Source organism: Ceratotherium simum, chromosome 29, assembly GCF_057802395.1.
Source record: "Ceratotherium simum simum isolate JZ-2026a chromosome 29, ASM5780239v1, whole genome shotgun sequence".
Lineage (NCBI taxonomy): Eukaryota > Metazoa > Chordata > Mammalia > Perissodactyla > Rhinocerotidae > Ceratotherium > Ceratotherium simum.
The window spans coordinates 6,729,948-6,753,311 of NC_141928.1; the positions used below are offsets into that span (position 1 = coordinate 6,729,948).

The 23,364-nt window shown below is 60.6% G+C and overlaps 1 protein-coding gene across 2 annotated transcripts in view; it reads right to left on the reverse strand.

The window, feature by feature from the left end:
• Positions 1–23,364, reverse strand: part of HMCN2 (hemicentin 2) — a 148,851-nt gene that overhangs the window by 58,095 nt on the left and 67,392 nt on the right. For both annotated transcript variants that reach the window (XM_087419569.1, XM_087419568.1), the window contains exons 26-45: positions 19,831–20,025; positions 18,741–18,871; positions 18,270–18,417; positions 17,735–17,861; positions 16,830–16,984; positions 15,561–15,839; positions 13,754–14,035; positions 12,957–13,065; positions 12,548–12,717; positions 10,803–10,957; positions 10,245–10,341; positions 9,591–9,686; positions 8,530–8,706; positions 7,157–7,314; positions 6,395–6,518; positions 4,912–5,087; positions 3,730–3,826; positions 3,421–3,540; positions 1,187–1,348; positions 160–441 (exon numbers count right to left, since the gene is read on the reverse strand). In XM_087419569.1, the coding sequence (XP_087275695.1) occupies positions 160–441; positions 1,187–1,348; positions 3,421–3,540; positions 3,730–3,826; positions 4,912–5,087; positions 6,395–6,518; positions 7,157–7,314; positions 8,530–8,706; positions 9,591–9,686; positions 10,245–10,341; positions 10,803–10,957; positions 12,548–12,717; positions 12,957–13,065; positions 13,754–14,035; positions 15,561–15,839; positions 16,830–16,984; positions 17,735–17,861; positions 18,270–18,417; positions 18,741–18,871; positions 19,831–20,025 (3,240 nt within the window). The remainder of the gene's footprint in view (positions 1–159; positions 442–1,186; positions 1,349–3,420; positions 3,541–3,729; positions 3,827–4,911; positions 5,088–6,394; positions 6,519–7,156; positions 7,315–8,529; positions 8,707–9,590; positions 9,687–10,244; positions 10,342–10,802; positions 10,958–12,547; positions 12,718–12,956; positions 13,066–13,753; positions 14,036–15,560; positions 15,840–16,829; positions 16,985–17,734; positions 17,862–18,269; positions 18,418–18,740; positions 18,872–19,830; positions 20,026–23,364) is intronic.

Below are 23,364 nucleotides of genomic sequence, written 5' to 3' on the forward strand. Positions count from 1 at the left end.
CAGCCCTGACCTGAGAGCAGGGTTGGAGGCTTCCCCAGAGGGCAGCCCTCCCCAGAGGCGTGACTCCGGGAAGAACAGGGGTGACCGCAGGCGCAGCCTCGCCACCGTCCCGCCCGCCCCCGCCCTCGCCCTGGCCCTCCCCCGCAGGCGGTGGCTCACCCAGCACGGAGAGCGCGAAGCTCCTCTCTGCCCTCCCGGCCTCGTTCTCGGCCACGCAGCGGTAGCGTCCCGCGTGGGCAGCCCGAGCGCGCTCCACGTGCAGGCTCCGGCCCCGGTTCCGCAGCCGCAGCCCGGGCTCGGCCCCCACCGGCCGGTCGTCCCGCTCCCACGTCACCCCGGGCGGGGGTTTCCCCGTGGCGTTGCATTCCAGAGTGGCCTCCCCGTCCCGGACCACGGAGACCTGTGTGTGGGGCTCCCGGGGGCCAGCGAGCTGAGGGGGAACTGGGGGGGGAAGCGCGTCACGGAAAGCTGCCCCCCAAGTGCCGGCTCCAGGCTCGCCCCCTCCTAGGCCTATGTTCCCCTGCCTTGGCTGGCTGTGTGACCTCACCTCTCTGGGCCCATCTTCCATCTCTATAACGGGATCATAACAGTACCCCACGGCCCCTCCACGCCCTGGGAATCCTGGTGGCCTGCTGTTTGGGGAACAGCTCACGGCACAGCCCTTAAGATGTGTGAGGGGTTTTCTTCCTCAGAAACCAGAGGCTCCTGGAGCTTAAACAGCCGTGGGACGGTTTGTGGGGGCGGATTACCCACAGATGGGTTTCTCCCCAAGATGCTGAATAAGCACTTCTCTCGGTTTTATTTTCTAGAATGATTTTTACAAGGCTGAAATGTTTAATTAACCTAAAGACTTAGGTTTCCATTATCTACAGGAGCTGCATATAAACTCTACAATTCTTTCAGTTTCCAACTGTTTGCAGATGTGGTGTTCTCCTCCGGGCCATCGGGGGCTCCGAGGGGTCGTGTGGCCCCTCTGTCATGGTTAGATGAGGAGCTGTAAGAAGCTGACTGGAGAGGCAGTGAAGAACCAGCAGTGATCTAAGGGGAACGTGGACACGTCCTCATCACTGCTGTCCCTGTCTTTGCTCAGATGGGGCGGGGGGGGGGGGTTCTGCCCTGCCAGGGTGTCTGCTTGCCCACCCTTCCGGCCCCTTCCCTGGGTCCAGGCCACCCCAGCCCGGCTCACCATGCACCTCCAGCTGCTGGTCCTGGCCGCTGTTTCCCGCCACGTTGCTGCACTCACAGGTGTATGTGCCCTCCTGGGCCAGCTGGGCCTGCCCCAGGTAGAGCAGCCGCCCCACGGCCAACACCTGCTCAGGGCCGGCCCCCTCCCCGGGCAGGGGCTGACCTGGAGGCAGGGAGAGAGAAGGCCCTGGTCCCTGGTCCTTCCACCTGGAACGTCTGTCCTCCACCCATCCTGGCCAACTCCTCTTCACCCTTCGGGTGTCCACTTAGACATCGCCTCCACCAGGAAGCCTTCCCTTAGCACCAGATCCAATCTTGGCACCCCGTCTGGGCTCCCACAATCCCCGAGCTTCTCCCCATCGCAGATCCGCCTGCAGGTCTCCCGTCTGCATCCCACCCCAGCCTGGGCCCTCCAGGAGAGCAGACTCTGCCTCACCTTCCCCTAGGATCCTTAGAGGCTCCCCAGGGCCTGGCACGTAGTAGGGCTCAACGGAGGCTATTGAATGAATGACACCTCCATCTAGCTACAGTGACCTGGGGAGCGGGACTGAGCAGCTGGGACACCTGCCAGCAAGCAGACCCCGACACAGGGGAGGGACTCTGTAACCTCGAGGCCCTGGCTTAAACACTAAGTCCCATCATCCTGCGCCTGTTCACAGCGGAGCAGCCCTCTGGGGTCACCCATCAGCACGCGTCCCAGCAGGGGGGGACCCAGCGGCCACGTGGCGATGCTTCCTCCCTCTTGCCTCTCCCCTCTGCCCGTGCACTCTCCCCCAGTGATCTCAGCCTGCCTCGCCTCTCTGGACTTACTCCCAGTCCAGACCTCTTTCTGAGCCCCACACACCTGCCTCTGACTGCCCTCTGACATCTCACTGGGTGTCTAACAAGCGTCTCAAAAGGAACACACCCCGAACTCGGGGTCTGCCCCCCAAACCTGCCCCGCAGCTGCTCCACCTCGGCGATGGCAGCACCACGCTCCCGACTGTCAGACCAAAACCCTGAGTCACCCCCGACAACTCCTCCTTCTCAGTCCCCTATCCAACCCGTCAGGAAATCCTGCCAGCACCGCCTCTGAAATGCATCCAGACTCGGCCCCCGGCACCACCTCACGGCTACCCGCCTAGTCCAGGCGGCCAGCATCTCTCGGCTGGAGTCCTGCACGAGCCTCCTCACTGGCTGCCCCCTCCCATCCTTGCTCCAATTGGTCTCTTCTCAGCACGGCTGGCAGGGTGAACCTGCTAGAATGTAAACCAGATTGTCCCTCCTCTGTCCAGAGCCCTGCAGTAGCCCCATCTCACTCAAGGTAAAAGCCAAGATCCTTACAACCGCCTCCGACCCAGCCCCCACGGCTCTGGTGACCACCCCCTGCCCTCCTTGCTGACTCTGCTCCAGCCCCACTGGCCTCTTTGCTGTTCTTCAAACATGCGTGGCTCACTCCTGCCCCAGGGCCTTTGTGCCTGCTATGACCTCTGCCCGGAATGCTTTCCCCCACCATAGTCTCATGTTTATCCCTCACCTTCTTTAAGTCTGCTTGGTCAAGCATCCCTGGCCACCCAACTAAAAATTGCAAATCCCACCCCCACTGCGTCTTCTCCCCCTTCCTGGTTCTGTTTTTCTCCTTAACACTCATCACCTATGGTACCAAGGCATTCACTAACTTGTTGTTTATCATCCGACCGCCCCGCTCTACTGCTGTATTTCCAGCACCTAAAACACAGCCTGGCCCAGACAGGCTCTCAATGAATATTGGTTAAATGCATGAAGTCCAAATATTTATTGAGGACCTATTTTGTACCAGGCCCTGTCTTGGAATTCAGTGGGGGCCAGGACAGTGCCTTACAGGGCTCACAGACTCCCAGAGGAGCAGACATTGAAGGACTGAGATGCGTGACTTGACAAGTTAACACACAGGGGCTGTGTCAAGGGGGCCCTGCCCCAGCCTGGTGTGGGGGTCAGGGAGGGCTTCCTGGAAGAAGAGACACTGGAAGAGAGGCCTAAGGATCAATCCAGCTCTCACTGGCTGGGAAGGGGCCGGGGGCCCAGCAGACTCGGGGACAGAGCAGAGAGGGGCCGAGGAAGTGTCATTTCTATAACTAGCAGCCCACCCCCCAGGGCCAGCAGCCCACCCATCTCCATCTCGCTGGGCTCTGGGGTAGTGGGGTCCCAATGAGTGCAGGGAGCAGCCTCCTTGTGTGGGACAATGAGGGCGGGGCTGGGCGAGGGCAGCCATCCTACCGTCCTTCCTCCAGGAGATCTTGGGGAAGGGCACGCCCCGACATTCGCAGGACAGCCTGGCGGGGTGGCCCTCGGTCACGGTCAGGGTGTGGGTCTCCCGCGAGGGGAACACTGGAGGGACTGAGCGAGAGCAGAGCGGGTGTGAGGTGGGCGCTGGGCGCTGGGAGGGGACGGGAAAGGGACGGGGTGGAGGAGGGCTGTAGCCCGGGACCCAATCACGGCAGCACTCCCTGGGGCGTGAAGCCAGCCTGGGCAGGGGCAGCGGCAGGGGCAGGGGGAGGGACCCCACCCAGCCCGGGAGGCCCTCACCCCAGACGTTCAGGTTGTAGTGTTTCTCCGAGCGGCCCGCCTGGTTCAGCGCCTGGCAGGTGTAGCGGCCCGCGTCCCGCACGTCCGCTCTGTCCACCTGGCCCAGAGCAAAATGACCCGTCAGCAGGGGCAGCACGGAGATGGGGTATCCCCGGACAGATTGCGTGACCTCGGGATCATTTCCCTCGCTGGGTCCCAACCTCCCCACCTGGAACCTGGGGGCAATGAAAGCGCCTCCGCACCTCCCGCACCATGAAGTTTCCAGAAGCCAGTGCCTGCGGTGGCCTCACATGGGCCGGCACATGGAACAGGCTCCCTAAACCACAGCCCTGCCAGCCTCACCCCACTTCACATCCACAGCCCAGGTGTGTTCCCACAGAACAGACCAGAAGAGAAGTGGAGAATGAAGAAGGGTGAGGGTGGTGGACCCTGTCCTCGGGGGTCAGATCCTCACATAGGGGGTGATGGAGTGAGGCTGTGGCTTTGAAGAATGAAGGGGAGGAGAGGCAGGCACACCAGGCAGAAGAAACCAAACGGTGGTGCTCAGAGTTGGGAATGATCATATCATAAGGTGTAGAGGGATGGGAGAAGGAGGAGCAGGCTCGAGTGGAAGGTTCTCCCCAACAGCTAGAGAGGTACCCCACCCCCCAGCTGACATGGATGAGCTGTTCTCTGGGGTAGGTTGGGACCTCACAGGCGTTCTCTCTAAGAATTCCCCAGCCACCCTGGAAGAGGTGTCAGTGTGTTTACAGGTGAGAGACCTGAGGCCAGTGTGGACAGGACATTGCCTAAGGCGGCACAGCCAGGAGGAGGCGGAGCTAAAATTTAAATCCAGGCTGCCGCCAGAGTCCCTGACCCCAGTCAGCCCCTGCCCTGCTGCGCCAGATGCCCGATGAAGGGCCTTAAACGCCCAAAGGCGAGAAGGCTTTGAACAGAGTGAAAGCTGGGTGGAAAGAGAGCCCTCAGCTTTATGGGGGCCCTGAGGGGGCCCCTGAGGGCTCAGTCCTGGGGCTTTGCTCTCCGTCCCGATTTGGCTGGCAGCGGCTCTGACCGGGTCAGGAGGACATGAGGGGCACTGGGACCGGAGGGGCCTGCAGGGGACACTGAGCTGAGCTGCTGCCCGCAGGGGCGGCCAGGCCCGCGCCGCCCAGGCTCGGCTCCGCGCTGGGGGAGGCCGCACACCTCCAGCAAGGTCTTGTCAGCGGAGAGCCGGACGCCGGGCCGCAGCTGCAGGGGGCGGCCATCCTTCCACCAGCTCAGCACGGGAGGGGGCACGGCGTGGCTCCGGCACTCCAGGGCCACTGACTCGTTGGCCACGACAGACACGTTCAGCTCTTCCCCGAGGATGCTAGGAGGCGCTGCGGGGGTGGGGAGCGGAGAGGGGCTGTGGGTGCGGCCGGCAGGACCGGGGTCAGGCCCGGCCACTTCCAGCGGCCAGAGCCACCACCAGGGGCTGGGGAGTCACCGTCAGGATGGGGCCACCCCTTGAGCCACAGCCCTCTGGTCCTGCCCTCAACGACCTTCAGAGTCCTGCGTCAAAAGGAGGCCCCCAAATCTGAACAGGACGGTGGATTATAACAACGTCATGTCCTGGATGTGAGTTTGAACTCAAGTTGTATGAGATGTCACCACGGAGGGAAACTGGGTGAAGAGGACCCAGGACCTCTGTATTAATTCTTACAACTGCATGCGAATCTACAACTATCTCAAAGTTTTTACAAAATTAATAACATTTTTTCAAAAGTTTTTTAAAAGCGGGTCCCCGGCCACTTTTTCCCCTGAGACAAAACAACCAGGCCAGCGTGGGGGTTAAGAAGGCAGGGTCCCGAGTCAGAGCTCCTGGGTCAGAGCCACCGTGAGGCCCTGGAGACGTCACGCAGCCTCTCTAGCCTCGATTTCCTCATCTGTAACATGAGGATAATCAAAGTACCCGCCCAGTGGGGCTGCCGTGAGGTTAACCACAGTGACACAGGTGAGCACACAAGACCTGTTAACTCTTGTCTTGACGCCAGCAAAGGGGAGGAGCTGGAATCAGCGCCTCCTCCCCGCTCCCACCTGAGGCTCTGCGGTTCCCAGAGTTCTCTGTGTGGGGATCCACAGAGCCCCGCAAAATCCCATACGAGGAAGTTTAAAAACAATAGCGACCGGGCTTCACGAGTGTAGTGAATCCCGTGACAACCTTTGAGAGGGGTGCTGTCCTCGCCCCGTTTCACAGGTGAAGAAATGGAGGCTCAGAGAAGCAAAGTGACCAGCCCCAGGTCACAGAGTGAGGAAGTGGAGGATGCAGGATTTGAACCCCAGGTCCACAACACTTAAGAGCTGGTGTTCCTAACCGCCACCCCACACTGCCTTTCCTGAACGGACTGTGATCCCCGTTTGACCCAGGACAGTGGGAACATCCAGTTCCTGACACTTGGCCCGGCGCTTACCCCGCTACGTCGCGCTCCTTCCACCCGTGCCCTGAACACGGAGCTCCTGGCCACATGGGGCCCCCCTCCCACCCACCCGTCCACAATGGGGGAGCTCACACTCCCACTGACTCCCACATGAAGGCAGCCACAGTCTCAGGGCGGCACCCTCCCCTTTGGATGTGGCCGGGACACCCCCAGCCCCACCCTCTGGTGCCGCTGGCCTGGACCAGGTGGCCTCTGGGCCTGGGACTCACTGTGGACGTGCAGGACGACGTCCCGGCGGTCCTCCCCCACTGCACTCACAGCCACGCAAGAGTAGCTGCCCGAGTCGGAGGCCCGGGCGCTGGCCAGCGTGAGGACCCGGCCCCCGGCGAAGACCTGTGCCCCCAGAAGGAAGCCCACAGGAGGTTAGGCACCTCAAGGGGCAGCACCCACCTTTCACAGGCCAGCCCCACTGCGGGGCACACCTGGGCAGCCTGCTCCAGACCCCCGAGCCCCCACCACACAGGGGAACCACAGGCTGCGCCCAGACCCCGGGCCCCTGGCCGGCTGGCGGGAAATTACATCGGTTCTCGGACAGAGCCCTCTAGAGCAGAGCTGTGGCCGGTGAGCCCTTGAAACAGGACCAGCCCCAAGTGTGAAATACACAACAGATTTCCAAGAGTTCGTACGGAAAGAGAATGGAAAAGGTCACGTGAATCATTTTCTATATAGATCACGTGATGGAATGGTCCTTTTTGGATATACTGGGTTTACTAAAATGTATTATTAAAATTGGTTTCACCTGTTTCTTTTTACGCATTTTAATACAGCTACTAGAAAATTTTCCATGACACACGCAGCTCGCAGTTGCGGCACACATTATGTTTCTGGAGACCACGTGGCTCTATCCTCCAGACAGCCGTCCTGGGCCATCACCGCTCTCCCTCACCTCGGAGCCCCCAGGGCCTGACCTCTGCGCCCAGCACCTACTGCAGCACCAAGGAGGCGAGCTGGGGGCCACCCAGCCGACTGACCTGGAGGCCGGAGGCACCTGCAGCGGACACGGGGTTTCCATCCTTCAGCCACATCAGCATGGGGCTGGGGGCCCCGGTGGCGTCACAGGTCAGCCGGACCGGGGCGTTGAGCAGCACGGGGCCTGGCAGGCTGGGTGGCAGCGTGATGCGTGGAGGCACTGCAGGATGGGGGTGACACAGGGCATGGGCTGAGCCCCACTGGGGGCAAAGCAGGCAGGGCCCCTGGCCGGGCACCCCCACAGCAGCACACGGCCACAAACAAAAGCACAGGAAGGGCATGCACTCCACAGTGCTCAAGGCTGCTCATCACTTGCTTTCAACACCACCGTGAGACTTCTACAGGTGGGTAACTGAGGCTCAGAGAGGGCAAGTCACTGGCCCAAGGTTGACCAGCTAGGAAGTGGCAGAAGCAGCACTTGAACTTGGGCCTTCTGGCCAGCATGAGGTCATTATCATGGGGATAATGGGGTAAGAAGGCTGAGGACCCCTGGGCAGCTTTGGTTTCCCAACTCAGAGGTATCAGACGAAACACTATCCTCCAGGCAGTTCCCCTTGGGCAGAAAATGGTCGAAAGATTCAATTGTATCTGGGAGACACAAGCCATGATGCCCAGGGCCCCAGCCTCCTGTCCACTGCTCTTAGGATAAAGACCGACCTCTCCAGCCTCTATCTGGCCGCCAGAACCAACCACCCTGGGCCTCCTCTCATTGTTCTGTAAGCTCCAGGCCCTCAACTTCCTTTCAATGTCTTGAATTCCCCAGTCTCTGCAGCCTCAGGGCTTGGCAGGTGGTCTCCACTTAGGCATCCAGGGCCTAAAGATGCCCTGCAGACTGCCCAGGCCAGATCAGTGCTCCGGCTCCAGGCACTCAGTCGTCTCTCACCTTAGCTAGCTCTTATCATAATTGTCAGGAAATGGTACTTTGGGTAAATATCTAATTGTTGTATCCTCCACTGGACTGAAAGCTCCTGGGTCTGTCTTGCTCAGGGCTGCAGCCCCAGGGTCACGTACTCAATATATGTGGTTGCATGGAAGACGGATGGATGGTTAATGGATGGTTGAATGGATGGATAGGTGGGTGGATGAACAAATGGATGGTTAGATGGGTGGATAGACAGATGGGCAGAGGATCAGATGGATGGCTGGATCAATGGATGGACAGCTGGGTGTTTCCATGCATGGATAAATGGAAAGATGGACAGATGGATGGATGATGAATGGATGGATGAATGATGGATGGAAGGAAGGATGGAAGGAAGGATGAATGGAAGGATGGATGGATGGATGGATCAAGGAATGGATGGATGAATAGACTGGTAGATAGATGAACGAATGGAAGACAACTTTTTGGACAAACAGTCCCAGGGCAGCTCACCATTGACCCGGAGGCCATACCGCAGCTCTGTGCTGCCTGCCACATTGGATGCCACACAGCGGTAGCTTCCAGCATCAGAAAATTGGGTTCTCTCAATTAGGAGAACCCTCCCATCGGCTGACACGGCCACTCCCTTCCAGGCAGAGACAGGCTGGTGGTCCTTGAACCAAGAAATATCTGCAGAACAGAAAAGAGAGACACGGGGTCCTAACAGCCCCTTCAGGCTGTGCCTATGTAGTGGGCATCTAAGAGAGGCTTCCTGGGTGGCCACATGGCGTGCCTTCAGTTCAGGCAGAGAGAAAGCCAGAGTTCTCCAGGAACGGGGCGGGGGGTGGAACAGGGCAGCATTGTCTGAGACAGGACCGAAGGCAGAGAGGAAGCCCCAGGGGTAGAGTCTGGGGCAGCCAGGATCTAGGAGAGTCAGAGCCAGCCTGGCCCCCTCACCTCCTCCTTCTGCCAGGAGACCACTCACAAGGGAAAGCTTTAAAGGAGAATATGGTGCACCCCAAAAGCAGCAGCCTTCTAAGTACGGACCGATTGTATCTTCAGCTTCCTTACATCCCGCCAGGGCCCATCCCAGAACAGAGCTCCCCTATGGGAGACGCAAATACCTCTAGAGCTCTCTACCCGAGGCAAAGCAGGGCGACCTGGCCCAGATGGGGGGCAGGAGATGGACCCTCCCCCCTGCACTCGTCCTGTCTGCCGAACACGCACACCCAGCCCCAGGCTCCCCGCCCTTTCCTCGGCTGCTGGTCTAGAGAAGAAGCCCTGACGGATGGTGACTCGGAGATTCTGGTCCTCACCCCCAGCCCCAGGGGAGCCCTGTGAAGCCCTGAGCACAAGCCCTGTGGGTTTGCTTCAGACACCAGCGCAACGGCTCTGAGCCTGGGTGTGACGGGCACACAACGGGCATTGGAGAAACAGCTGTTGAGAAGGAAAAGAGGAAAATGCAGGAAGCAGAGGGAAGGCATGTTGACTTCATCCTGTTTTGTCCACAGCCTCATTAGATGGGGAACTGGGGCCAGCTGGAGGTGGCTTTCAGCCCAGAGGAGGGGTCTTACCGGGAGGCGGCACACCTGAAGCCAGACACTCCAAGGTCACCGAGGCATTTTCCAGCACTGCCTTGTTGACCGAGCCCGGCTCGATGTTGGGGGGCACTAGACAAGGAGAGCCCTGACTTGGTGGGTGCGGGCTCCGGGCAGCTCAAATTTCAGCCATCCCCAGTGTCCTTCCCCAGCCTTCCCCAAGGGTCTTGGGCAACAAGAGCCCCCAAATGGCTCACATCCTCTGACCAAGGAACCCTACTCCTGGAGCCAGCCCAGGAACAAAGGCATTGGGCTGCAATCCTCACTGCAATCACACAAGGACGACCCCAGCACCCAGCCCCCCAGGAACAGCCGACATCCAGCACAGCAGGGAGGAGCAATCCCAGGCAGCCGTGCAAAGGGACAAGTGCAGGGGTCTGCCCACACACGCAAGGACGTACAGGAACCCAAAATGAATAAGACCAGCAAAGTTAAATAGGATTGCAGACAAGTTTACCCTCTAAAAGTCCCACAGAAAACTACCCAAAGGGCCACAGAGCAAATGATGGTCTACTTCTAAAGTTAAGTGCAGGACTATGATTTTAAAACCCTGCCCCCTTCCCAGACTCCCCCACGGCAGCCCTGACGGCCCTCAAGGGATCACCCACCATCCGGCGCCTGGGTCCTCACCCAAAACCTTGAGCGACACGTCCCTCTTGCTCTCCCCAGCCAGGTTAGTGGCGGCACAAGTGTAGACGCCTTCGTCCCTCAGGTCCACCTTCTCGATCTGGAGGAGGAGGAGGAACAGAAGAGTGTGTGCCATAGGGATGTGTCGTGGGGGGCGGCATGGAGCCCAGAACTGGAGGGCGGACAGAGCAACGCTGGGACAGGGTGAGCGGCCAGCCTGCGGCCGACCCCAGTGTCAGGAGAAGTGAGGCGTGGGGACAAGCTTGGTTCGGGGGTGGAGCTCTGAGCCATGTGTTCAGATTCCAGGGACTCTCGCTGATCTTGGGGATACTCCCTTCCCCCTACTTTCTCCCTGTGATGGCTGAAGCTCTGGGGACCTGGACCTGACCGAGAGCCCCCTCCCTCTTCAGGCCCAGCACCCCAGGGTCCGCTGAGCACTCCCAGGCTGAGTGGGCTCAATGCTTATCCTGCCTTCCACGCTGCCAGGGCCCTCCTTGGGGTCTCCAGGACCCCTCCACCTGCACCCAGTTGCCTTGCCAGCCCTGGGACCCCTGCACGTACCCGCAGGTTACCCTGCGAGGCTGCCAGGGCCACCCCATCCTTCCACCAGCGGAGGCTTGGGGTAGGCACCCCAGTCCCTGTACATCGGAGGGTCACAGGCTGCAGAAAGGGGGCTGTGATGTTCTCACCTCCAACAATGACCACTGATGGGAGCTCTGGGCAGGGAGAGAGGCAAGGAGGGCATGAGTCAGGGTTAGGAGAGGCGCAGTGGGCACCCAGCAGCCCCGTCAAAGCATGAGGAGTACCAGTGGCATTACAGGGCTGGCCTCTAGCCTCCCCCAACTCAACCCCCCAGACACCTGGCTTAGAGGAAAGAGCGCCAGATCGGGAGCCAGCAGAGCAGGTCTTTCCCTTTAAAAATTCTCCCATCCATCCATCCATCCATCCTCCATCCATCCATCCTCCATCCGTCCATCCTCCATCTATCCATCCATCCATCCATCCACCCATCCATCCTCCATCCATCCATCCTCCATCCATCCATCCTCCATCCATCCATCCATCCATCCATCCACCCACCCATCCATCCTCCATCCATCCATCCTCCATCCATCCATCCTCCATCCATCCATCCTCCATCTATCCATCCATCCGTCCATCCATCCATCCATCCGTCCATCCATCCATCCATCCATCATCCATCCATCCATCCATCCAACCATCTTTCCATCATCCATCCATCATCCATCCATCCATCCATCATCCATCCATCCGTGCATCAATCCATCTATCCATCCATCCATCCATCATCTATCCATCCATCCATCCATCATCCATCCATCCATCCATCATCCATCCATCATACATCTATCATCCATCCATCATACATCTATCATCCATCCATCTACCCATCCATCATCCACCTATCCATCCATCATCCATCCATCCATCCATCCATCCATCATACATCTATCATCCATCCATCCATCATCCATCCACCCATCCACCCACCCATCCATCCACCCATCATCCACCCATTCATCATCCATCCATGCATCCATCATCCATCCATGCATCCATCATCCATCCATCCATCCATCATCCATCCATCATCCATCCATCCATCCATCCATCATCCATCCATCCATCCATCCATCCATCCATTATCCATCCATCCATCTGTGCACTGAGCATCTTCTCTGTATGAGGCACAGAGACACAGCAGAGAAAGGTGGCCACAGTGCTGCCCTCTCAGACGCCCAGAGCTGGGCAGCAGAGATGGACAACCAAACCAGCAATCCCAATACAGTAGGTGGTGGACTATGGCCATGAGAGGCTGGGCAGTGCAGATTAGAACCACAGTGGAATCAAGGAGGGCTTCCTGGAGGAAGGGGTGTTTTAGGGCAGACTTGAAAGATATGGAATAGTTGGGTAGGCAAAGAGGAAGAGGGAGCATGTTCCAGGCAGAGGGAACAGCATTCGCAGGCTTGGAGGTGAGACAGCTGATGCATTTGAAGAGCTGAGTGAAGTTCAGTGTGGTCATCATGAAGAGAGGGAGTGGAGAGAGGGAAGGGTGGAAGGGGAGTGAAGCTAGTGGACTGGACAGATGACAAGTGTGGTAAGCGGCTGAGACCCACCTCTCACACCTACGTCTCTTTGGGGAACTGGGAAGTACAGCCCAGAAGCGCCATCCAGAGACTAGCCCCATGCCCTTCCCAAGTCCTCCAGGCCTGCCAAAGGCACACATGGCCAGGGCTCTCTGGCTCCACCCACCCCGGCCCCTCGGGCTGCCTATGGCCCCTCACCGTGCACAGACAACTCCACCTCGGCCCCGGCAGTGCCCGCCTCATTGGTGGCCTGGCAGGCGAAGAGGCCCGCGTGGCCCAGCTCCACGTGGTCGATGTGCAGCGTGGTCCCCGGCGAGGCCACCTGCACCCCGGCCAGCTCCTCAGCTGGGCGGCCGTTCTGCAGCCACCTAAGGGGGGTGGGGAGACAGACACTGGGGTGACAGGTCAGCCTGAGACCAGAGAAGGCGGGGCAGGCAGGACAAGCCAGGAAGCCTGGCAGCATCTCCCACCTGCTCATGTGTCCCTGGCTCTGTGGCCACTTCCATACTCCTGGGAAGGGGGAACGCCTCCCATCCCCAGCCACCCCCAAAGTATGCATTCTCTGCCCGCCCCCTCTCAGCCCTGGCCTCCACCACCCCATACGCACTGGATGGTGGGCACTGGGGAACCTGATGCCTGGCAGGGAAGCTCCAGGGGCTGTCCCACGAGGGCGGTCACTTGGCCCAAGCCTTCAGCCACCAGGAGCTGTGGGGGCACTGCAGGCAGGACCCACCATTGGGTGTTTGGTGCTGAGCAAAGCTTGGCCTAATGCCCTCCCAAGTCCCCAGTGCCCCAGAGCAATGCCCAAGCCTCACTTCACCCTAAGTCCCCCCATACATGGTCCCTCCTCCAGGAGGCCTTCCAGGACCACCCAGGGCAGGGTGAGTAGCTGCCCTGGCCTCCCCTCAGGCTTGGCCTGTCTTTTCAATGTCTATCTCCCCACAAGACCCAGGGCTCAGGAGTCCCGTCTGCCTTGTGCCCTGCTTTGTCTCCAGCACCATGCAGGGCTGGCCCAGGGTTAATACCTGAGAAACGTCTGTGGAATGGAAGAAAGCAAGCAAGCCCCCCCGCCCCCGACCCATCCTAGGACCAGCTTTGGGCCTCAGGGAGTTCTCTATAAATGTTCACCCCACTGACCGGGAGCATCTCCTGGAAGGCAGAGTGATGTCCCTCGTCCTGGGTGACCTGGCCCAGGGTTCTGGGCACGAGCAGGAACCTTGATCCCGGGGCTCAACCCTGCCCCCACCCACCTCTGCAGGACCCCCAGGCCGGGGCTCAGAGTCCTCATCTGTCTCATGCAATAACGAGCACTGGTCACTCCTCCACCACCTTCCATCCCTCAGGGGGCTGCGGGGACACGGGCCCACAGCCCGGGTGACTGGGGCGGGACAGGCCTGGGCTCACCCTGCACCTCCACGGAGTACTGCAGCACGGCCTCCCCGGCGGGGCTGCTGGCCACGCAGCTGTACAGGCCTCCAGCTGCCTCCCCCGGGCTCTCCAGGCTCAGCGTGCGGCCACCCGCCTCCAGCCACGTCTCATTGCTCTCCACCACGGGCAGCCCCTTGTGATGCCAGGAGAGGGTGGGGGGTGGGTGGCCTCTGGCCACACATTCCAGCGCCAAGGGCCTCCTGGCCACAGCCTTCACCATGTGAGGCCTTCCGCCAGCGCCCTCGATGGTGGGCGGGACTAGGGAAGAGGCACGGGACTGCTCAGGGACCAGCAGGCCTGGCTAAGCCCCTTGCAGACCCCACCCCATGTGAAACGCCTCCTCCCACACCTCCACTGGCTGAAACCCCCATTCAGATATCACCTCCTCCAGGAAGCCTCCTGCAGGCCCCTGATTGGAAGCATCCTCTCCCTCCTCTGGCCTTGGCGGCACCCCCTCCCCAGACACTGTTTGCATGTTCTCTCCATCCCCCGTGAGCTCGTCATGAGCAGAACAACAGCTTGCCTATGTGCGTCTCCAGTATCTGCACACAGTAGGTCTCAGTATCTGCTGAACTCAAAGTGATGGGCTCCCCAGGGCCCAAGACCAGGGCCACTGCTCCTAAAGTCCCCTCCCCAGCCTGAGGGAGTGGACACTTGGGGCAGGCCCTAACCCAGCCGGCCTGGCCTGCGGGGACGCCTGACTCAGCCCTCAATGGCCAAGAGGGCAGCCAAGCCGGGGCGAGGGGCTTCTCTCTTCCCCTTGGGGAGGTCCCCAAGTTGCTGAGCCCACAGAGCCATTGCCAGGGGACATGGGGCGATGATGGACTGGGACGTGCTTCTCAGCCTTGTTTGGGTCACAAGTCCCTTTGAAAATTTTATGAAAACACACATGCGCATTTTCCATTCAGTAGCCAGAGGGCCCTCAGATCCCCTAATAAGAGTCCCCGGGCTGGCAGCTGGGCTTGCCCTCAGAGGCTGCCCACAGACCCCACACAGCCCAGGTTCCCTTCAGGGTCCCCTAAGGCTCCAGCATCCAAGCCTTCTGCATCTTTGGGGGCCAGCGCTCCTGAGCTGATTCCTTGCGAGGGGCAGGATGACCCCACTGGCCTGCATTCTCCCTCTCAAACTCCACCTGCTGAGACCCCTCCCTGCCCACCCACCCACACCATTTCCTCTGAGTTCCCGCACGTCCTCAGAGCCAAGCCCCTCGAGGTCGGCCAACAGGGAGATTAACAGTGCAAGGTTTATAGTCAGACCCCCGGATATGAGCTGGGTCCCACCACCTCCTACCGGGTTGGCCCTGGCCAGCCTCTTACCCCAGAGCCCACTACCCTCATCCGCAAGAGGGGAGATAAGGCCCCAGTCCCTGCACCGGCTGATTAAACCAGCTGATGCATGAGGAGCCCCAGGGCTCTGCTCACAGTAAGTGATTCACTGAGAGCAGTTATTATCAGCAGCGGTCAGGGGGTCTGGATGAGGTTTAGGGAAAAGCCCTAACCTGTGAGGGGAGACCTGGACTCTTGACTCGGCTCTGCCTGGACCCCCAGACAGGCCCTTCCGCTCCCAGCCTCAGTTTCCTCCCCCGTCTGAGGGAAGCTGGCCGAGCTGAGATGACCCTTCTCCCTGGGTGACTCCTTAGTCCCACTGTCCTGGGCCTCCAGCCACTTTCCTCCCCTGGAGACAGGCAGAGGCCACCACGGCCCAGAGGTCTGCCCATTGCCCCCCCCCCGCCCCCCCGAACCTCCAGCTGACCACTGCTCGCTGCTGAGCCTCTGGTGCTCACCGTAAACTTCCAGCCTGGTGGCCTTCTCCGTGACCCCTTCGGGGCTGCTGGCCTTGCAGGTGTAGAGGCCGGCGTCCGAGCCCCGGGCCCTCCCCAGCTGCAGCTGCCGGCCACCCCTGGTGTAGACAGCCTCAGTGCTGGGGGGGAGCGGGGCCCCATCCTTGAACCAGGTGACGTGAGGAGTGGGCACCCCTCGGGCCTCGCACAGGAGCTGCACCCGGTGGCCCTCCATGACGGCCACCTCACTCGTCTCATTGGAGCCCCAGATGGTGGGAGGTGCTGAGAAGGGCAATGGGAGGCGGTCACAGGGACCCCCACCCCCGGAGCAGCATGCCCGCACATGTCACATGCTTCTACTGCAAGGGTGGGAAGGCGTGGGGGATGGGGAGGGGGGTGTCTGGGAACAGATGGGAGAGGCAAGCTCGGGACACGCTGACATGGGAAGCAAGCCCGGTCATCCCAAGAGGTCACATCACACATCACACTGCAGGAGGTGGGGGACGGGGCCACAGGTTCGGGCTCTGCACCCCACTCCGCCCCTAACTCGCTGTATGACCCAGGGCAGGTTGTTTCCCCTCTCTGGGCCTCAGTCTCCCCATCTGTAAAATGAGGGGCTGAACCAGATTGGGGGTTCCCGCGGGGCAGGTCACACACCCTGGTGGTACCCAAGATGGTCCTAGGGGTACGTGGGCACAGATGAAATAACACTGCATCTCATCACAGCACAGCCACACCCTTCCCAAACCTCGTCCATCCTGATCATGACACAGGAATGGCTCTGTTTGCTGTGACTGTGCACTTCACCTTTCTAGCACTTTCTGCTCTGCCCTTTTTACCACAGAGAGAGCACACAGCTCAGCACACTCTGCAGGCAGCTCTCGCCTGAGGATCCTTACCAGCGCTCTCTTCTGTTAAATTTGTTTTTACAGCTCCCCCCATGAAGGCCGAGTGGCCCTGGCTCCCCACTTACTGCTGAGATAGTAAATATCCTTTTAAATAAATGTGTTTCAGCATAAAGGAAAGTGACGCGACGAAAAGAAAAAGTTAAAGAAACAACTATCCCCAGTATCAGATTGTAAAACTTGCGAAGCTGAGATGGGGTTTGAGAAATGCTGGTCCAGCTGCCCTCTGTCCCTCCCAGCAGCTTTCCTGGACTGGGGGCTCGCTCCTCCAGGGCCCCCATTTCTGCCCTTGTCCTCCCTCCACGCAGCGGGCAGCTGGCGGGAAGCCAAGCAGCCCGCGGTGGGGCTCGGAAGGGGCCGGGCTCACAGTGGATTCTGAGCTGGAAGTCCTTGGTCTGCTGGCCGGCTGGGCTGAAGGCCACGCACTGGTACCGCCCCTCGTCCCCTAGGTGACTGCTGGTGATTCTGAGAACCTGGCTGTCTTCCTGGAGCAGGACGTGAGGGTCTCCCAGAAGGACAGGCCTGGAAGGACGGTCAAGAGAACACTGCCAGTGAGGGTGAGGTGCTGGCAGGGGCGGGCTACACAGAGGGAGCCTGCTGCTGGGGAAAAGGAAGGCAGACAGATTCACAGTCGCTGAAAGGTGCCCAGCAACTGAGGAGTGGAAAACAAAATGTGGCCAACCCCTGCAATGGAATATTACTCGGTCATTAAAAGGAATGAGGTACTGACACCTGCTACAACACAGATGAACCTCGAACACTGTGCTAAGTGAAAGAAGCCAGAACAGAAGACCATATGTACGATGGCATGAAATTTATATGAAATATAGGTAAACCTTTAGAGACAGAAAGCAGATGAGTGGTTTCCAGGGGCTGGAGGGAAAGGGGCAAGAGGAGTGACTGCTAATGGGTATGGGGTCTCCTTTTGGGGCGACGGAATGTTCTGGAACTAGATAGAGGCAGTGGTTGTGCAGCTTTGTGGATGTACTAAAGGCCACTGAAGTGTGCACTTTAGAATGGTCAATTTCATGCTATGTGACTTTTACCTTGAAAAATAATGAGTTTAAAAAAGAAAAGGCAGGCAGGCTGAGTGATGAGAAAATCCTGCCAGATCTCACCTGAATGATCCCCGGCTGGGGCGGGAGGTGCCCACGCTGCCCTCTGTCGGGCCCTGAATGCCACACCAATGCCTGTCAAGTGCCCCACAGAGCCCCTCCATCCACCGGCCCAGGCCTGGCACCACCCCCACGCCATCCGCCGGGGGCCACTCACTGCCCGTCCTTGGTCCATTCCACCTGGGGTGTGGGGACCCCCGAGGTCCGGCACTCCAGCTCCACGTCTGCACCAGCCAGGCCCCGCATCTCCTGGGGGGCCCCAGCTCCGAGCATGGCAGGTGGGACTGGGGAGACAAGGGGTAGGGGGTGAAAACTCCTCCAACCCTGCAAACCTCGCCCACTGCAGGGCCTTGGCCTGTGCAGGTCCCCCTGCTGGGTGCGCCCTTCCCCTCTCCCTCCCGTCCTTCACAGGGAGCTCCCCAACCCCTGCTGGATCGGCCCTGCTCTGTGATTTCTCAGCAGCCTGCACGACTCTTTGTAGCACATCACACAACAGCAATCACCTGGTTAATTCTGTGGTGGCCTAAGGTCTGCCCCAACAGCTCTGGAAGGACCGGGACTGGGTCTGTCACGGGCCCCTCTGTGCCCCCGGCTCTCAGCAGGCCAAATCTCCCCTCTCTCCCACCGGCCTATAAAAGGGTAGGGCTGCAGGGCCAGGCACGCTTGGAGCCGGGGGTTCAGGCCTCACTCACTGAGCACGAGGAGATTGAAGTCCCTCTGGGCGGTCCCGGCCTGGTTCTCCGCCCGGCAGGAGTAGAGGCCAGAATCGCCCTCCTGGATCCTGGGAAAGTGGAGGGCCCGGGCCCCGTCCAGGAGGCGGTGGCTGCCCCCCTCAGGGATCTGGGCAGAAGAGGCCAGAGGGAGCTGGTGAGTGGGGTCCGGCCACCCCTCAGTATCAGCAATGAGCAAACTAAGGCCCAGGGGGCCGGTTGGAGAAGGGAACCCGGGGCTTCTGATTCCCAGAACAGTGCTATGTTCTCCACCATGCAGCCCCCCAGGCTTCATCGGGAGAACACAGTCATCCACCGCCCTGAGCCCCAGTGCATCCCCTAGGATACTTGTCACATCTACCTGCCACACCTGGCACAGGCAGGAACCTGTCCAGAAGGTCCGTATCCTAGCCAAATCCCACCCGCAGCCCGGCTGCCCCAGGGGACACTCACCAGCTGCCCATCCTTGAGCCACACGACCTCAGGGGCTGGAAAGCCGTTTGTGTCACACTCCAGCGTCAGGGACTGCCCGGCCATGCCTGACACATTGGTCCTGCGCCTGGCCTCTCGGATGCTGGGGGGAACTTCGGAGCAAGGAGAAGTGGAGCAGCTGCCCTCCCCGGAGAGCAACAGCCACCCGGACCCCGTCTGGCCGCTCCTCCCGGCCTGGACAGGCAGCCCAACTCCCAGCCTCTCCCAGATTCTGGGGTCCCAGGATGCCCGCCCCAGCCCCTGACCTGGCCACCAAGAGCCCTGTGGACGTGGGAACGGCTGCAGCAGCCTTGCTCTGGGACCCGCACACCCTGGGCGCGCCCAGGCACCAGGCCACTCTCTCTGACATTCAGCTTTGCAAGATGCCGGAGCCCCCGGATCTCTCTGGCTCTAACCCAGCCTGTCGTCATGGTCACTTGGGAGGGTCTCCCGAGTTGGAATGTCTGAAGGTGGGGCCTGGGCATGTCTTTGCAACAAACTTCCCAGGAAAGTCATTACCTGGCCAGCCGGGGTGGCTGGTCATGGGGAGTGGAAGGTGGCCCATTAGGAGCTGTTAAAACTGCTTCCCCATCTCCCCCTGTGACGCCCGTGTCAAGGGGAAGGGCTCCCTCCCTCTGCGCACAGCACATGGAGGGGGTGGGGGTTGGGGGGTGGGAAGCTCTCCCTGCTAACTGGAAGGATGTGAGCCTTGGGTCAGTTTCGGCAGCTTTCACCAGAAGTGGGCTCTGGGGCTCTCCGCTGCAATCAGTGCTCATTTTAAAAGTAATTTACCTACCAGGCCATTTTAAAAGCCATTGATGGAGTTCTAGGTTCTTCCCCTTACACTGCCTCTGTGGGGGTCTCTCTGGGGAAGGGGGTGCCCATGCCCATGCAACCTGCCACTCTCCCAGCACCCTCAGGCCCTCTCCAGCAGGCACTGGGGGCAGGGACCTGCAGCCTCCCCTGGGTGAGCTCTCGGGCCCCGGGGAGCTGGCGCTGCCACACCTGGGCTTCCTGGGGTACCATCAGGAGGTGTGTACAACCCACCCCCAGCTCTGGGGTCCCTGCTCACCAGAGACCACCAGCTTGGCTCTCCTGGACGCGGAGCCCGCCTCATTGGTGGCCTGGCACTCATAGTCCCCACTGTCCGCGGGAGAGACGGAGGCCAGGAACAGAGATCCTTCATCCAGCACCGCCAGGCCCGGCCGGCCACGCAGGGGCTCCGAGGACAGGCCCTTCCGCCACGTGACCTGTGGCTTGGGCGTCCCTGGCAAGGCGCACAGAGTTGTGAGCATGAACACCCTGTCCCCTTCCCTCTACACACCCACACGGCCCCCCCTTGTGCAAATGTCACTGACCCCCCGGTGGGTGGTTCTAGGCACCTCCTCAAGCCCCCGGCTGGGAGGAGCCGCTCTTGGAGCTGCAGGTTCTCACTCACCCACAACCTGTCCACCCAAGGCTGTGCATCCTGGTGCTCCCAGCGCCCTGAGGGCCACAGACACAGGGGCCGGAGCCCTTTCTCTGGCTCCCTTCTCAAGGAGGCCCCATGGGGCCACCCCATTGGAACTGCACTCCCGAACCCCTCATGGCCCTGTGCTGTCTCTTTGCCCATCACCTCCAGCTTCCTAATGTACAGAAGATGCACTGATTTGGGTTTTTGTCTATTGCCTGTCTCCTCCCACAAGCGCCAGGGTCTTTGCCGGGTTCTCTGCTGCACCCCCAGCGGCAAGCCCAGGGCCTGGCACACAGTGGGTGCTCCATGAATGAATGAGTCCGCCGTGATCAGCACCCATATTGTGCCATCGGACGAAGTATGACGGTGGCAGGCTCCGGCTCGGCTCAGCCTGCTCTTCCGTTCTCGGGCATGGGGCCAGGCGATGCTGGCCACACACCCCAGCCCCACCATGAGCGCCACAATCCCCCTGGATTTCCTCTTGGACACTCCTCACGTTGGACTGTCCAATGTCCATCTCTGCCACCAGACAGTCAGCTCACACGGCCTGGTACACAGTGGGTGTGCAATACACAGCCAGGCACACAGTAGGTCCTCAGATCGGTGTCAGGAATGACCCAGCCTTCCAAGCAGCACACACGCCCACAAGGCAGCGGCGCCCAGTGGTCAGGGCTCAGGTCAGGCGAGCCCCAGCTCTGCCGCCTCGATGAGTGACCTCTGGACAAGGGCAGCCCTTGCCCACGGGCTCTGTCCACTCAGCCCTCGCCAGCCTTCCTACCTCCACTAGCGCCGAATAGGAAGGGGAGCCTGTGGGGGCTGCCCCCCCAAACTCACAGTCAGCAGCCTCGGCACCTCCATCACCCCACTGTCCACTGCCACCACTAGTCATGGGGTCGCACGACCATTACTAACACTGATTATCATGAACAACACCCCACACTTTGTCTGCCGCTTCCCGGCAGCGCAGGCGCCCTCTGCAGACACACTCTCTCTGTTTGCTCTTCTATCCTCTCCGCTGCAGGGAAGAAGGGCTTCGGAGGGAGGGCGGGCCACCTCCTTCGGGAGGGCACGGGGGCGGGACCAAGATGTGGCTCCTCCAAGGCACCCCAGGGGTCACCTCCTTCAGGGGGTCCCTTGCCCACTTCACCCTGCACTGACTGTTCCCGCCTTAGTGCGGGGACTCTGCCTGCTGCCGTGAGGGAGAGAGGGCCACGGCCACCCCCGCTCCGGGGGGCTACTTACTCCCCCATGTCTGTTCTCTCATGGAACCCTCCATGCCTGCCCAGGACGCCCGCCCCAGGGTCCCCCTGCCAGGACCTGCTCCCCACTGAGGGAACACACACATACTCACATACACCATACCACACACACACACACCACACACACACACCACACCACACACCACACACACACACATACACCACACACCACACACACACACCACACACACACACACACACACACATACACCACACACACCACACCACACACACCACACCACACACACACACCACACACACGCACACCACACACACTCATGCCCTCTCAGCTCCTCCAGCTTCTCCTGAGAGCCCCACCCCACTCCCATCCTCCCACCACCCAGGGGACCAGGACTCAGAGCTGCTGGCCTGGAGGGCGTTGGGTTTGAACACTGGAACTTTTTTTATGTAAAACATCTAATGTGTAAAGGTGCTCCCACTACAGACCTGCCTGAAGCTCTGTGACAGGAAGGTTCCAGGGCACTCAGCTGTCGCTGAAAACCACACACACTCGTCTGGCCTCCCCACTCCCATTTCACGGGGGGTGAGAGAGCAGCAGTGACGTGTCAGAATCACCGCCTCTCCGTCCCAGCCCACAGGGAGGAGGCGCACGGCGTCACCACGCGGGGACCGGGGGCTCCCACGCTCCAGCGCTGGGCTCGGCGCTTTCCCCTGCCTCCCTCCGAGCCCTCAGAGCCCAAGGTCTCACGGCTGGTGAGTGCCGGCACCCAGCACTGCCCGCCAGGGAGCTGCCGGCTGGAAGGGAGAAGGCCCAGGGCAGCCGCCAGCCGGGCGAGGCGGTGTTTATGGGGACGTGGGTTATGCTGATGCGGCTGAGGTCTGGCCCGGAGGACAGGCCCCTGACTGGCCAGGGATGAACGTGGGTCATGAGCAGCCGTGGGGCTCCGAGGGCAGGGGCCAGGCTGGGTGGGTCCACCCCCACCTGCCACCTGCCACCTGCCACCTCCCGAGAGTGCAGAAGGGCTGCCTGCTGTTACCAGACACCGACACAAGGTGGCGCCCTGGCCTACAGTCGGGACCCCAGGCCCCTGCAGGTGGGCAGCCCTGCAGACTCCCCTGGGTGCCCATGTCCCCCCCCCGCCTCTCCCTCGGCCTGTTCCGGGGGCTTCCCTGGGTCCTGTGGCTCGAGGAAGTGCAGCTGAGACTAGAACTTGCTCTCCTGGCTCCTGCCAGGCTTTCTGTAAGCTGCGCCTGCTCCTCAGACGCCCAGACACCCACCCTTCCAGAGAGCACCATCCGTGCACAGCGGGGAAGGCGCTTCCTCCCACTAGTCACAGAAGAGCCCAAGGCCAGACGAGGCCACTGGGGCCACTGGGGCAGGCAGCGCTGGGTGCTGCGGGGAGGTTTACAGAAGGCAGAGTCATCCATCCCACAATTTCCCTGAGCCCCTACCGCGTACCAGGCACCGTGTCTGGACCTAAGACTCGTGTCGTCCCCTGAGCCCTCTCAGCAGCCCAGCGTGGGACCCCACTGTGCAGATGAGAAAACTGGGGCTCAGAGAGGAGGTGTGAACTGCCCGACGCTGCACAGCCTGGAGGGCCGAAGCAGGCTTCTGTGCTGGGCATTGATCAGAGGCTGCTACCTCAGCCCCACACTGTGCTGTTGCCCCAAAGCGGACCCCGAAAGGGCTGATTTGCCCAGAGCAGCAGGAATCCATCCTCTGTGAGAAAGTCTGGTGCTTGGGGAGAGGCGGGGTCACCGAGCCCCAATCCTTGGATCTTAGAGCCCTCCTCGGCGCCAGCTGCTACAATCCCCAGGCGCAGAGACCCCCTGGGCTTAATGGGCGCTTGAGGCTGGGGCAAACCACACCACACTTAGTGAGTCGGCTCCTGGCTGTGTGACCTCAGGCAAGCTGCTTAACCCCTCTGGGCTG